Raw genomic sequence first — 16,643 nt, forward strand, 5'->3', positions numbered from 1 at the left:
GGCCTAATTCTTGAGTTCCTAACATTATTTTGGACTTTTTGGGTGCTCTAATGTAGCTCAGATTCCATGATGAATTTCCACATGCCTTGCTATTGATAGTATTGGGAAAATAATTGAGCAAGACAACAAAATGTGGCACACAAAGTGAAGGAGGGACTTACACACACACACACATACTCACAAAAGCCTTGTGCAAACAACTTCAAGGCATTAAAAACAAAACAATAATAACAACAACAGTCCAACATGGAGTAAATTGTTTGGTTATGATGGATGTATAGCGTTACAGTGGATGAATGATTTGTTTGATGTAGTTCATGCAAAGAGGATGGATGAGAGGCACCAAGCCCAACAAATATGTTGGTGTGCTAGTGTCCTCCTGCCACATACAGTCCCCACTGGGGCATGTTTTCAATGTGAACAATAGGGCTTTTTGATTGACCCCTATTCACACACCATAATGCCCATCCTTATGGGGGTTTTTTTTTGTTTTTTTATTTTTTAGTTGTTGTCTTTATTCTTCTAAGATTGGATTCCCAAATCAGTGACAAAGAAGAGCAGAAGAGGTTGTCCATCTACTACACATTCTACTCTGCATTCTGCTGTCTCTCTGTCTGTATGTCCCAGGGTGTGCTCCTGCCTGAAGGGTTCTTCAGAGTGCTTCTTCTTCTTCCTCTCATAATGCTGTTTTTTCTCAACAATACAGAGAACAATAAAAGAGGACTTTTCTTGCAAGACAATTCCAATCCACTTTATAAGAATCAATGGTACACAGTTACAACATCTGCAGCCTTGCAAGTCTATCTGTGCAAAACACTTTTTTTTCTACTTGTAACAGCAGCAGCAGCCTTTGACAGCCTGCATATATTTCATTTTATGGAGAATCTGGTTCCATGGATGGATGCAAAACCCAAACCCTGTAGAGTGACACTGTAGATGGCATACAGACAGACAGACAGACAAACACACAAATCAATACAGCTGGGTCTGATATTGTGTGTGTGTGTGTGTGCATTTCAAAAGCACCCTTCCAAACAAACGTGGCTTTTTTTAGAAACAAGAAAAATATGCTGTCATGTGCTTATATTAAATAGCTGTAGGAAAGTTTGAGAGAGAGTAATTGAAGGAGTGATATATATATATATATATATATATATATGTTTAATCACACTGGATGCAGATCTGCTGCATTGGCAAAAACGAATCACAAGCTATGTGCCAAGTGGCGATGAGTTAAGTAGGGTATGTGTTTGCTCATCATAGGACCAAAATGAAACGTTGGAACCCTATTTATTATCAAAAGAAAAAAAAAGGGGGGGGGTTGTGATGGTTGAGTAGTGTTAGCAATCAGATTAGATTAGATTAGACTGTTGTAGCAAGAAAAATAATAATAATAATAAAATAAAAATAAATGATACAATAATTGATTTGCCATGTTACCCTTTCAGCAACAAACCTTATCCAACTTTTTCAAGATTTTTAAGATTTTCTTAAATTATTTGTTTTTGCTTAACCCCCCCAGGAAAGTTTATTATTATTGGTTTTGCAGGCTTGGGCACACAAGTTCTGATGTTATTTTAAATGGGGCTGCACACCCACAACAGCAAGCATCACTGAAGGTGTTTTATTATTATTATATGTGAAAGATAATCATAAATAATAAGCTGCTTTTTAAAATGCCATACATGCCCTTTCCTATCACTTTATTGAAAGCATAAGCAAGAATGATAAGAAGCAGATGTGACTGACTCTGACAGTGTACTTCAGCCTCCATTTGTGCAGTTCCACCAAGGAAAGGAAAACATGGTGATGCAGATAACTGTTACCTATTAATCCAGTCTCACCTCACCAGCACACATGTAGTTGTTCCCCCTAAGACCGTCTGATCCCACCCACCACCCCTATAACCGACCCTACTCCTTTTATGACGTGTCAGCCCAGCTATGCCAGGTCATCATGCACACCCATGTGTTTGGTGATAGGAACCATGTGAAGTAGTGTCTAAGAGTTGTTGCATCATAGTTTCTTTCTATAATTAGGGTTCCAATTAGGGCTTGGATTCTGGGCCCCCATGGCTTCTGATTAGATTGTTGTCCTTGTTTATTTACTCATCCATTTGGTTCCCAAGAGTAAGGCACAATACAAACAACTTCACTTCCTCTTGATGTGATGTGATGTGATGTTTGTTGTTTGCTTACACCATAATAAAATTGGGTGTCTGAGTGTAACAAAATCTATATATATATATATATATATATACATATACAGTAGTGGTGTAGGTAGCAGTAATAATTTAGTGCAAAAAATGAATTAAAATTATAAAAAACATACTATAATTATTGTTATTAGATTACTGAATCAGTCTCAAAAGAAAACTATTTCTATCACACCTTAACATTAAATTCTGTGAATCATAGTAATAATAAGAAAAATAAGTGGCAATTGCAATGTTTCACACATTTTGTGTGAGGATGGTTATTGACCCATGAAGCTGCATTATTGAGCAACAACCAAATGCTTTGTGTTGGTGGAAATTCACTGAACTGTTTTTGAAATTTGGCAGTCTATTTTGATATTTCTATAAACTAGTTCAAGAAATCAAAACATACTTGTTAAAAAGCATTGAGTGTCATAGCTTGTTTATGTAGTTTACCATCTCATGGAACAAAAATATTTAAAAACCTTGAGTTTAATAATAAATAAATAAATAAATGACTTACCTATGGATGTCCATAAAATGATATTGAAATATAATTTCGTTTTAGCATATTAAATTGCTTTCAGTAGTCGTCTCAATTCAAAGTCCAAAACATATGAATTTCAGAAACTAAAAATAAACAGAATCTTAAAAATCCACGTCACATTGACGATTACAGAGAACAAGGAGATGTGAATACTGGGCTTCTCACCACTAGGGCTCGTATTACCACGGAACGGTGACAGGCGTACGGCACGGGCATGAGGGTAGAGGCGGAACCTCTCGGAGCACCTAACTCCATCTATTGTTCCGGTTCCCGTGTCCCACTCTACGACTCCCACAGGTAGATTTAATTCAGATCCTCGTATTCCGCGGATTTTATGGGTTAAAGGCATCGTCTAGGCTGCGGCTTCATCGGAGGCAGAAATTTGACACGTGGTGCCTAATCCTTGGCAACCTATGTTACTTTAAAGTAAGAGAGGCCCAAAAAGACTCCTTTTTGCTTACTCAAAGTAAAAGTTGTTTGCCAAGTTGGAGAATGGATGGAACAGTGACCTTAATATTATTGTAGACTATGCGAATTAAAGTAAGCGGCAGAGACTAAATTTATTTATTTATTTATTTATATAGTAAAATACACATTCTAGAATTTGGCATCAAAATTATGTTTCGTTGTTTTATTATCATGTTCATTCTGTTCTTTGGTATTTAATATTTTATCCCTGACTTTTCATCTACTGTGTATCTTTTTACCTACTTTTGACGATTGCTGTTAATTAGGCAACTTGAAGTCATCTCAAAGGTATATATATATATATATATTTGGTCAATTCAAAGCTTGTGCTACTTGCCATAACTTGAAATAATAAATTAAGACAGTTTGATTGAATGTATATGTGTCTATGTGTTTATATATATATATATATATATACAAACACTGATAAGTGAGTATGTGCTGACCATCAGTTTTAGAATCATCACTTCATTGCTTTTATTAAAGAGTTTAGAATGTAGTATATATGTATATATCACTTACTGCCAATAGAAGTAAATGAATGTGGTCTACGTCAAAGGATGTGATTATTGCATGCTGTACATTTATAATTTGCTATAGTATAAAACCAAGCAGGTCTTTGTATAATGTAAAGTTTATGATGAATACAGATTTCACACTCAAACATTTGTTACTTCAACCTACAGTTTTTAGAATTGAAATAATCACGAAATGGAAAATATCCATCAAGTTTAGCTAAATCTTTGTCATGTTCCATGTTTCGTTTAAGACAATAAAAATAATCTAGATATCCATACTGAACATTTGTTACACAATCGTATTGCAAACCATGGTAGCACAATGCAAAAATTTGCATAATATTGATTGAGAGTAATTGTGTATTATGTTATAATTAAGATCAAGTGTGATAATAATAAAAGATGAATAATATTTTAAAACATATTGAAACATGAATACAAAATTTATTGATGTTATAAGATAATAACATTCTGTACTATATGTTATACAACAAATTCTAATATACAGTTTGTTTACAATAGATTCTTGATAGAACAATAAAATAAATAAATGAATTAAATGTCTTGCATTTTCATTTTTTAAATATTATAATATTACAATTTACAAATGGTTTCTTTGTAAAATTTATCTTCACACACACACATGCTAAAATAAGAAATAACAAACAGCCCCCCCCCCTAGAATGCTCACAATGCCACCTCTCTCATCATCTTCAAAGATGTCAAGCAAAGTACCATCATCATCTCAAGGCCTTTTGTTTTTCTTTTTATGATGTACTCTTTAAATCTTAGATTAAAGCATGAGTTTTAAATGTAATAAAGAATGGTGCAAGCAAAGAGAAGAGGGAGAAAGGGAGGGATTATTATTATTGTGTATTATTTATTGTGGTTGGTTTTGGGTGATTCAAAAGCATTTGGGGGAGAGAGGGAGAGGGTGGATGAATGTACACAAAGATGGATGAAGAGTGTATGAATGAGCTTCCTGGGCCTCACAGGGCAGGTAGTCAGTCAGATTTACTTTCGTAATAGTAATTATAATAATAATAACAATAGTAAATATTTTCCCCTTTTTATTTATTCGGGGGGGGGAGGAGGGGAATCAAGTTACAGTTGGAGGATCCTGTCCTTTTATCCTGGTACCATCTACTTACTGCCCGCTAATGCTGCCCCTCCAGAAAGGCCAAGGGGGAGGGGAGCGGGAATAGGGGGAAGATCTCCCTCCCTCCCTCCTTCGTAGCAGCAGCTGCAAGTGGATTCATTCATTTCTGTCGTTCTATGTATTTCTCGATTCTCACTTGTTATGTATTTAATTAATCAACAAGAGTAAATAAAACAAAAGGTAGGGAAGAAAAGAAGAAGTGGTCGGATGATGGGAACGGAACGAGCATCTGATTAACATTCTCTCTGCTTGCTCTGCCAATTGGGTGTTTCGTAAGCTTCGGTGCTCATTCGTTCTGATCCTTTTTGCTTTAAATTTTGTAACTTAAAAACATGAGAGAGATTAGGGGAAGGATTCTCCTTAATAGTGAGTGAGGTATGCCTTGTTTGAACTCTCCACCCACCCACACCCCTTGATTCTTCCTTCTTATCACCAGTAGCCCTCTCATATATATATATATATATATATATAGAAACCAAGGGGGTAAAGGGGAATTATTTCTGCTTATTTTTAGCTTTATAAACTGGGTTTGTTTAAATATAAGGGGGGGGGGATGTGATCAGTTTTTGCGAATTTGTTTGAACTGGGCTGGAAGGGGATTAGGCCTAACTAAGCAGAGGCGATAATCACGAAAGTCCCCATACAAGGCTAAGGAGGAATTTATTGTGGATGAAGGTTGAGTGGGGCACAGTCGCCCGTGGAAATATGGATGAATGAAGGCGTGTCGTTGGATGGATGAAAATATTATGGATGACGAATGAGTGGTGTTTGGTACACATATATTTAGATATCTATTACACAAACTGATTAACATGCCAGGTCAAGAGTGACTCACTTGTCTCGACGAGTTCTTATTTTAAAATTGGGGTGTGATCCCAAGTCTACAACACGGTGAAAGTCTCCCCCGCATACGGTGGTGTCCCACTGCTGTGAGACTCATCTGTTTGTGCTCAAGTCATGCGGAACTGTAGCCATGGCCTTTACAATTACAAATAAAATTTGCTCGACGTGGAAGATGGGTTCTAACTTACATCTTGGTATTACGTCAGGGAATGCTCAAAATGCAAACTTAAGTAAAAATGAGTACCTGCATGATTTCTTTTCTCTTCCATCTCAATAACAAGGGTTTCGTTGCAGTGTTTTGTTTTTGTTTTTGTTTTTTTGTTTTTTGCTTTGCTTTCTGAGAGATAGGAAGTAATAAGAAATAATCTGATTGGTTGTGAGTGATAAGGTTGAAAGCAGAATGCCTTGAAACCCCATATATCTATGATTGGTGCCCCCCAGTTTCCTCCTCAAAAGGCTGCAATTGAATGAGAACTTTTGCAGAACAAAGGAAACATTGAATGGTGCACGGTACTACACCACTGTGCTGCTGCAGATGGGCAAAAGCAAAAACCCCTCTTTCTCCATATTCAGTAGATGAATCATTGGCTTGCAGGATATATTATCTGATTCCACAAGGCTAGATTTAGGTGAGAAAAAAATATGAGCTTCTTCTTTTTCTTCTTCTGCTCCCATCTTACTATACTCAGAAAAACAAACCAGTTCACTTATTCAAGCATAGTGCACCGAACGGATTTGTGCACACGGTAATGAAAAAGCGGCAGCAGAGGAGAAAAAAACATTAGCTGAGTAACACCCATAATAATAATAATAATAAGAATAGTTAATTAATAAAACTCGGTCACACCGTCAACTTGGTTGATCAATCCTCCAGCAGCCAGCCAGCCAGTTGACACACATCCGATGCCATCTATTTTCCGAAGCTTTGCCTTTTTTTCGGTGCCCGATTTTTGCTTTGTGTTGTTCCTCCAGAATGGAGGAAGTGGGGAGCTTTACCATGAGAAGACGACAACGCCATAGCTCACGAAATGTACCGGTTACATAATCTCAGCCCATCACGACGGCTTCTTTTTCCTGCTTGCTTTCAGTCGTGTTAGGGGGCGCTCTCTCTCTCCCTCCCTCCCTCCCGCTCTCCCTCGCTGCAGGAGCAGCAGGCTGGATCGCAATGTCTGCGCCGAGAGGTTGCCTGGGAGCCATCAATCATGGTGCTTCCATAGTGTTGCACTCCTGCTGAAAGCTCTCAATTTGGCTCGACCACCGAGTGTTTGTTTCCCTTTTGTGAATTCGTGACAGTTGTGTGTTGCGGTGCCTGTGTGGGTCTCTCTCTGCTTCTGGTTCGGCGTTTCAGTGCCTCGGTTCGGCGTGCTGCCGAGTGGCTGAGCCGAGCACTGTCGAGGAGGAGCTTCTTTGGAGACCCAGAACAAGAAAATTTGAAAAAAAAAAAAAAAAAAAAAAAAAAAAAACGATAAAAAAAAACAACAACAACAACAGGTGTGCAAAGCCCTTTCATTTTTTATTTATATATATTTACTCATTTTTATTGTATGATGCTCACTTTATCTCGAGGTTCGTTTGCTCCATCTTCGTGTTTTTCTGTGTCAGATGGTTGATTTTTCAGAAACTTCTTGATTTGTAGTGCTTCCTGTTTATAGCGGTTACGTTTACGAGTGTGGAGGACTGGGTGAGGGATTTGAGGTAGTGAACGAGGGCGAGGAAGTCACTACAGAGTTCTAGCCAGATGTTCTCACAGAATTTGAGACACTCGCTCATCATCCTCACATTTTTCTTAGTGGAATTGTGTGAATGATGTGACGGACTTGAAATTTTGCGTGTGTGATGCTGCTGCTCTGCCATCCTGCGGTTGTCGTGTTCGATTCAGTCCTTACACGAAATCGCGTGCTACTGTTCCAAGGAGTTCTACAAAGTCTTACTGTACATGAGAAGTTTTACAGAGGTTTCTTTTTAGTCACGAGCTTGTGAGAACTTTGCTTTCTATGCCTCGTCGATGTTGACTATCATATCTAGTTTTACGTCGTAAAACAGTCCTCAGATTTATTTGAAGCCATCAAGACTTACTGATGTATGCATAATTTGAATTGTTTGCTACGTACATGATCCTTCATTGGTTGATGGCGAGCTATTGATCTTCTTTCTTGGATTACTCACTCACTCACTCACTCACTCGCCGAGTTTCTTAGTTGAAGCTGGCGCTGTTCTGAATATAGACTTCTGGATTGACCACTTTCGGGGTGAGCTCGTAGTTTTGTACTGTACTGAGTCTGGTGCCGTGGCGTTAGCTGAACTTCCTAACCGTCTGGTTGTTGTGGAGTGCAGGAGGCGCACTCAATTTTTGAGATTAGCACACTTTTGTGTGCATAGGGTTGAAGCTTTCGTTCCTTATCTCAGCATGGTCTGTGTCACTCCATAAAGAGCCAGTGCTTCCTGAGGATTTTGAAGCAACCCTGGCCTTCGAAGTACCATTAAGCATTTGCATACCCGGGCTACATTTCAGTAATCTGGGGCTGTTTCCATCTCCGCCTTGCAGGCCTAAGAGGTCGTGGTATGGCACATCTACATACACGCAACGCTCGTGGAAGTTCATACGCATAGCCGACTCCTGGCACATATCCGATCTGATACCCCACTGAGGTCTGTCAGGGTAACCTTTTTCTGTCTCTCAACATCGAAGTCCGCTGGTTCTTGCGCGTGGTAGACTTGCATTGTTGTTTGGTCTGTCTTATGATGAACCATTCCTCCACGGCCAAGTGCAAATGGAGCTTTCAATCACAAAGCTCAGGCCCGAACAGACTGAGGAACCATCCGAAGAGGACAAAGAGGCTAGTAATGCCACAATGGATCCTGCCATCTGGGGTCGATTACATGGAGAGCTAGTGGACAGAATTCTTCTATGTTTGCCGATTGCCAACTTGTACTCTCTTCGGTGTGTGTCCAAGTCATGGGATACAACCATCAAGTCCACGAGCTTCAACAGGATGTACCTGGAAAAGGCATCTCGGGGACCTTCGTGGCTCTTCATGTGTTCTTCATTCAATTGTCGGTATGTCCCCTCCTCCACATATTCACTCTCTATCTTTCTCGATTTGTACGTTGTTAACTGATTCATCTGTACTTCAACTTTATCGAACATGATACCCTTTTCTTCATGTACCTAGTTGATTAAAAGTGGCTGTTGACCCAGTTTTGTTGCTATTGGCAGGGACTTCACAAGTGCTTATGATCCAGTGCAAAACAGATGGCACAATTTCCCTCTCACATTTCTGCCCTCCTGCATGAGGTTTCCTTTGACGGCAGTCGGAGGCCGGCTGTTTGTGAGAGGCGGCTTGACAAATGCCGGAGTCTTGGTAGTGTGCAACCCAATGACCAGATCATGGCGGGTGCTCCCGCCCATGATTCATAGGAGATTAAACTCTCTTGTTGGTGTCTACGAAGATAAACGCTCCAAGAGCTACAAGATTGTTGTTGCTGGAGGAACTTCGGAGAGTGGTGGTGAGTATGAGTGCACCACTGAGGTCTACGACTCCTTGAGTAATTCCTGGAAGGTATGTTTCCACGATGCTATTTGCTTCTCTTGTGAGGTCAATTGTCACTTGTGTACATTTTTTTTTTAAAATAATTCTTTTATCATCTCACCAACAATCATATCAACTCAACCAATGGAAGACAAAATGATCACCCTTCTCTGTGTATCTTATTTGGCTTATTGATTTGTTGGATGTAGATATTGGACTTAGACGTGCCTCATCTTCTTTTCGACAGGTTACAGGCAAAGTGCGGAGGGAGATTACGGTACGCATTACGTGGTGGACATCAAAGACGGTGTTCTGCAACGGAGTTTTATATTGCCTCACATCTGGGCGTCCATACAGCGTAATCGCTTATGACTTAAAGACGGCAACATGGGATGAAGTGGCAGTGCCCCCACCGGAGTTCCTCTTCTGTACGTTTCTCATACAGCGACGGAATCGCCTGTTTCTCGTGGGCGGGGCAGGCACGGAGCGAATCTGTGAGCATGTGCACATGTGGGAGCTGAAGCAAGTCGACGGAGAGGGAAAGCAGTGGGTAGAGGTGGAGAAAATGCCCCACGAGTACTTCCAGATTTTCTTCAAGGAGAGGACTGCTACGGATCTCAAGTGCTCCGGGCACGGCGACCTGGTGTACTTCTACAAGGATTCACACACCCAGGTATTCAGTCCATTATCAAAACTCATGCACAGCCAGCTTCTGATTGCCAGCTTCTAACCTGTGATAAGATTGCACAGCCCTGAAACATTCCACAACTAACACAAAACAGTTCAACCTCGCAACTGGGTACTTGCAGGTATTGGTGTGCGATTTCTCGAAGAAACAAACCGAGTGGAGGTGGCTTCCCAAGTGTCCGCTCAGCATGAACTTCTTGAAATTCTCCATTCGGGGCCTGTTCCTGGACCCCACTCTGGACGCTTCCGTATGATTCAATCCTATATACATGGTATATATAAAATATATGACAAAATAAGTAGTTGTAGAATTGTTAGCTTCTAGGTCAATCCAGTTAAAGCGGGTGTAGCATTGATGAGGATAAGAGAGAAGCATTCGATTTGTGTGTGGTAAGATTATTCGATTCATATCTAGTTTCAGGTTCGCTGTTGTAGAGGAGGTGGACAGCGTATGAATAATCTCTGGTGACAGTGGCATTACTCGGTGACAGTTCCGAAGGTTCTTCTTCTTCTTCTGCGGAATGAGGCTCCAGGTTTGAAGAATCCCAGCTTAGCCTGCTGGCAAAAACGAGACTTTGCAATGTACAGTGATTCATCGTTTTTTTTTTTTTTTTTTTTTTTTTTTAAATTAACGTTTGTTCATATTTTTCACTTCGCTGCAATTTCGTCCTAGTGTTGGTTTCGTATTCTTGGATGCTTAAGAATCAAAATCCGAGCTTTAGTGTCGGTTCTGATTCTTTGAAACAATTGTGAAGAATCCTTGTCAAATTTGAGTTTGGTTTTCTTTGCACGTTTGATACTCTATCTTCTTGGTTAAGCAGTAAGTGGGAAATTCAAGAAATATTAAGTACATGAATCCTTCGAATTTTGGAGTCCATTGATAAAAAATCAAACGTTGATGAATAAAAATTATGTCTATGTGTGTCCATGTATACGTGTCTACATGATCTTGAAAATTAAGAAAATAAAAAATTTCTGCCGTGGGTTTCAATTTTTAACGTCATTGAACCACCAAACTTTAATCTTTTCACTCTATGCCGTTTGCATTCTGTTATTTATTTTATTTTATTTTATTTCGAATTATGAATATCGAAAAAATAATAGTTTTAACAATCCACCTTAGAAGATACGACCACGAATGTATTCCAAAATTATTTCAGTGAAGGAACTGGCACCCTAATTTTTTTTCATACCTTACAATTGACTTAATTGCCATCATAAATGTTTATTTGTTAATTTATTTTCTTTTATCTTATTCTAAATATCTTATTCTCTTTCTCTTATGTTCCCCAATGTGGATACAACCATAAAACGTGATAGATATTTAAAAACTTCTTGTGTTGGAAAAATCTAGAAAGGAGATTCAAACCAAGAAGAATCAAAGAGAGAGAATGGATTAGAAGAAAAAATTCTTATGGATTTGCATACTTGCACTGAACATACCTATTGTTCCTCTCCTATTCCCATCGACACACCATGTTCATTCCTATATATATATATATATATATATCTATAAAGAAATATTTGGGAGAATGTAATGAAAAGTCTTGTTGAACAAATCCCTTTGGCATTGCCTTCCTCTTGGCTCTTCCAATATGCTCTATGGCATGACTCAAATAGTGGCCACATTAGATTCTACAAACTTGTGAAAATTCCTTTTCCAGTGCATCTTCCTGTTAGTGCATTTTTTTCCCATGTAGAGATGCATTTGGCAACTTATTCTGGTGTAGAGAAAATCAAGGGTGGGCTGAGAGGAAGAGGGCAAAGATAACAATAAAAAAGAGGAATTCAAAGATGAATATATGCACAAGCCAAGCAAAGGGTGATGATGCTCATCAATAGCTACATATACAAAAACATACACATGAAAAAAAAAATGAAGTTCAGAACTTAAAACATCTACTAGATCCATTAAAACCCAACAATGAATTACCCAACAATTCCCATCTTTGCATTGATATCTCAGATACTATAAATTGATGTCCATTCTGATAACTTCTCTGTTGTTGTTGTTGTTGTTGTGTGTGTGTGGATTCATAATAATTTTACATTTTTATTCATTCATTAGGTTTTGATGGGGTCCAGGATGATCACACAACATGACTAGTTTTTTTTTTTTTTTTTTTTTTTTTTTTTTATTAGCTCAGTATGTGGAAGTGTGGGGCTTGTAATTCACAATTTCAACTTGCCTGCAGTTTCATGCATGACAATGCAACAGAACCCATATGGTTTAAAGTTTTGATAGATGCCTGTGAGATTGCTATAAAAATGCCATAAAAAAGATCCCATAGTGAAATAATAGAATAGATAAAATATTTATTTTAGGTATTGAAGGTAGGATGTTTATTTATTTATTTATTTTTGTCTTTGACAGAAAAATAATCAAAGTGATTTTGATTCATTTGCCTATTCATGGTATTCCCAAAATTGAGAAACTGAAGAGTGATTTGCCACAAAAACGGAAGAATTTTTGTTGTTAATTAATGCAAATTCATACTGAAGAAGTATTTTTTTTGTGAAAAAAAAAAAAATCAATGCCAAAATCTTTTTTTTTTTACATTTTGAAATTTAGTTATCAATATTTCATAATTTTAATATGCAGCTATCTGTACTCCAAAGACATGAAAACTCAAAGTTTTTGAAGAAAAGAGTGATTTGATAATTGTTCGTACGATGTGTCATAACCAACAAAACAATTGAGTCGTTGAGCATTAGAACACTCTCTAAGAATTTCAAGTTAATAACCTTTCCGCTTTGAGGATATCAAACAAAAGTTAAGACTCTGGCAGCACCGAAGAACACCTCGCAGTAAGTAAGACCTGGCACAAGTAACAAATGTGTTAAAAATGTTTCATTGATTGTTTGTTTGATTGATTGATTGCTAAATGGATTGATGCTGCTCTGCGCCATGGCTGCTGCTTCTGGGCTCTTGACTATGAAAAGCTCTCTCCCCCTTTTGTCACCTTCCTCTCGTTTTTGTTTCCACTCGGAGATGTTTTTTGATCAATTGCTGCACATACCACACTATTACAGTTGAATCTGTCTCAAAATTGTGTTTTTGCTTCGTGGGTTTGAGGATTTGTCCCGTCTGTGTCTGTTTTCAGATTTGGTGTTCAAATTTGACAACCTGCTTACTAGTTTTGAGAGCTCACTGTTACGTGTGAGCTTGATTTTTTTTTTTTTTTTTTTTTTTTTTTTTTTAGTTTTTTTTGTTTAGATTTTTTTCCTTACCGACAGGTCGCTAAGGTAGCCGGTAGTGAACTTGAGAGGGAGAATTCAGGGCCTTGAATGAGTAGACAATCTGATTTTCCAATTTTCCGAAGCGCATTTTCTGAGATGGTTGTGCATGCTGTATTATTGTTGAAACACAGTTACTCTTCGCCTTTAGACGTTGGAATGTATAAGTAGTCAATGAACGGGGAGAACTGGGCTATTAATGTGAAATCAGCCAAGCTTAATGCTAATTTTCACATAGAGTTTTCAGAATTTCTGTATGCGAAAAAATGTGATTTAGTAAAAGCATGTCGATTGTGGAAAGCACTTGTTGGCGAGAGACCTGTCGAGACATATATATTTGTCATTTCTGATACCTATTCGACGGAGTGAAGTGGTAGAGAGAACTCACGGTGATAATTGATATGTTTGTTCTGTGCGGCACAACACATTTTGTCATTATATATATATATATATATAAACAAATATCATGACAAAATACGTATTTTCTTGGTAAGGTTGTGGTTGCTCACTCATCCGACCAATTTCGTGACTTCTAGAGTTTCATTAGAAAGAAGCCTGGCGAAGAAACCAAGCATGACAGAAGACTTATTTACAGTTCGATACTCACACTAAGTAATATACTTTTCTGTACAACATCCCAGCAATATTTACTTCCTTCCTTCGATGTGGTATCTACGTCGATCAATGCAAGCGTCACGCACACCGTATTCAAGAGCGCAAAACCTGGCTCATGAGCTGACAAGTCCTGTGAAGGTATTCGAGACAAGTAGAGAATTCATAAAAGATACTGAGGCAGACCTCTTATAAGGTTTAAATACTCTTTGTACACTACAGTACCCTATGTATGTGCTACTTATATATGTATATATATATACATAGTACTGTATACGAAATGGATACCTAGTGACCTAAATACAAGGAGCAATGAGTATACATTTTGTCCAGAGATCTAAACATCAATTATAGTAGATGCTGTTATTTATTAGAGTGGAAGGAATGATATTGATGTAGAATAGACATCAAGTAAGAAGTATTCTAGGTCCAAGTTATTTGTCATTTTATTCCAAGTCTAATAATGAGACTATGTTGAGTTGTTTTAGAAAATTAATAAACATTTTCATTTCTAAAGGTTTAGTAAAGATAGCTGCTAGTTTTCTATTATAGGAACATATTTAAGGTTGGTATTGCCTTCTTCAATCTATTCTTCTATTTAGTAAAAGTGAGTATGAATATGTATTGTTTATAAGTGAAATGCATCATTATTGATCATCTTCATGGAACTTGTATTATCGCAATTTATGAGTATAAATCTTGACTGAATAGATTCTAGGTCTTTGAATAGTCTTCCTAACTAGATGGCTTCTCTTGATCCATTTGAAAGGGCCATGTACTCTACTTTGATAGAGGATATAACCATACAACTTTGCTTTATTAACTTCCAAGTTATTGGACTTGATTAAAAAATGAACATACAACCAATAACAAATCTATCTTGATCGAAACAAGACATATGATCAAAGTTAATAAATCATGTTAATTCTTCTTTTTTGTATAAAATTCCATAGTTTTGAATTTCTTTAAGATATTTTACTATCTTACTTACTTCTTTTAGGTGAGATTTTTGTGGATGTTAAACAAATCTATAGACTATATCAACCAAATATAAAATAGTATTACTTATAATTTCTTATAGGAATTATGCCTTATAAGAAATTATTTAATATTAAACCTATTGCAACAAGTTTAATAATGAATAGTTTCTTATAGGATGTAATTCCTTGATTGGACTTAATTGGAGAAATATTAATAACTTGTGTAACTATTTATACTACCTCAGTCCAAAGATAGTTGGAAGTATGAATAATGAGCATTATACTTCTTACTTTGTCTATAAATATTTTATTCTTTTTCTTGGATATTCCATTCTAATGTGGGATAAATGACAATATCAATTGTTGTTAAATAACTTTTTCACTCAAAAACGTAATAAATTGTATAAAGAAGAATTCTCTTCTTTTATCACTACAAAGCATCCTGATTCATTTCTAGAATTGGTTATCTATTAAGATAGTAAATGTTTTAAAATTATGAAATATTTTTAATTTATTTTTGAAAAAATATATCTATATATATCTAAAATAATTGCCTGTTAGTATTAAAAAGAATTGTGAATTTGTAAGAGAATTCTTAATAGGTCCACGTAGATATGCATGTATAATTTATAAGAATTTTGTGGTTTTGTTTTGAACAATTTTTGGTATGCATTCTTTATAGAGTTTACTTAGTTGACATCGTAAATATACTACACCCATAGGAGTAAGATAAGATATGCTTTTTGCACTCTATTCATAACTTAAGTTCATAAGATTTTGGTAGTTTAAGTATCCTAGTCTTTGATGCTATAGTTTTTTTTAATTTTTTTAATTTTTTATGTTCTCTCTCAATACTTTTTTGTTTATAAGTGATAGTTTATTAGGCTCACTATGTATTTTGACTATATATGCAACAAAGTTATAGATGTTTATTACCTTACAAAACCCATTATTAGTTTGAGTTTCTTAAGCTACTACTTTGATTGGTTTTCTCCTTGTCACAACCATATATTGTAAGTCATTGAAGAATATTATATGCTCTTGATGAGAATTAATAGATAAAAAATATTAATAATATTAAAAATCTTATTGAATGAATTATAAAATATGGCATTATCTCTAGTCATTATTGGATGAGTTTGACTACTAACTAACTTAACTAATTGGTTTATTAGATATATTATTATATTTACAAAATTATAAAGATGGCTAACATAGTATTGAGTTGCACTTGAATCAATGATTTAATTTTTCTTCATAGTTTCAACAAAAAAAAAAAAAAAAAAACTAAGATTTTATTAAATTCATTTTCTAATTTTTTTTTATTGATATTATGATTTTTTTAGTTATTCATTCATATGCATATTTGGTTCTTCTTTTTTCATCATAAACTTCTATAAAATGTATTCTATAATATTTATTATTTTTTATTATTCCATATGCTCCAAATAGTGATATGTACACTCTTAATATTGAGACAGACATAGTGTATATATGAGTAAGGTGGCTTGGTACACTACATCTATGATAGTAGATTAGTTTTTCATGTGTTTTGATACTCCCTCAAAGATTTATATTTTTTCCTCCAAAACTTGTTTTACTTCTATAGCATGGTTGTTTGCTGTAGTTTGAAGTTCCATATCTTATTAGACCTTTGAAGTAATTTTTAAGTATTTTATTTTATTGGAATATATCTCTAAAATTAATTATTAATACTTCTTTTGCAACTTGACTAGGATTGTTATATTTGAACATTATATTCTTGCTTAGAAGTAATCTAATGAGTATGTCAATATTTAGTATCATTTCTTTGTTTTTAATAATAATTTTAATTATATCAAATCTTTTTGATAATCTTTTCAAAA

The 16,643-nt window shown here is 36.2% G+C and overlaps 1 protein-coding gene and 1 long non-coding RNA gene across 3 annotated transcripts; both read left to right on the plus strand.

Moving 5' to 3' along the window:
* The first annotated feature begins 8,496 nt into the window (after positions 1-8,496).
* On the plus strand, positions 8,497-10,600 carry LOC112275219 (F-box/kelch-repeat protein At5g15710). 2 transcript variants are annotated; one of them, XM_024505388.3, is made up of 4 exons: positions 8,497-8,790; positions 8,950-9,292; positions 9,510-9,935; positions 10,045-10,600. In XM_024505388.3, exons 1-4 carry the CDS (start codon positions 8,504-8,506, stop codon positions 10,201-10,203), a joined length of 1,215 nt encoding a protein of 404 aa, XP_024361156.1. In that variant the 5' UTR covers positions 8,497-8,503; the 3' UTR covers positions 10,204-10,600. The 2 variants fall into 2 exon arrangements, with proteins under 2 accessions (XP_024361156.1, XP_073386425.1); XM_073530324.2 differs by having other exon boundaries at positions 10,072-10,600.
* A 378-nt stretch (positions 10,601-10,978) lies between these two features.
* On the plus strand, positions 10,979-11,458 carry LOC149986640 (uncharacterized). Its single transcript, XR_016499983.1, has 2 exons — positions 10,979-11,108; positions 11,304-11,458. It is a non-coding gene; the product is annotated as an uncharacterized LOC149986640 (long non-coding RNA).
* The last annotated feature ends 5,185 nt before the right edge of the window (positions 11,459-16,643 follow it).

The sequence above is a fragment of the Physcomitrium patens genome, chromosome 22 (genome assembly GCF_059467195.1).
Source record: "Physcomitrium patens ecotype Gransden chromosome 22, ASM5946719v1, whole genome shotgun sequence".
Classification (NCBI taxonomy): Eukaryota; Viridiplantae; Streptophyta; class Bryopsida; order Funariales; family Funariaceae; genus Physcomitrium; species Physcomitrium patens.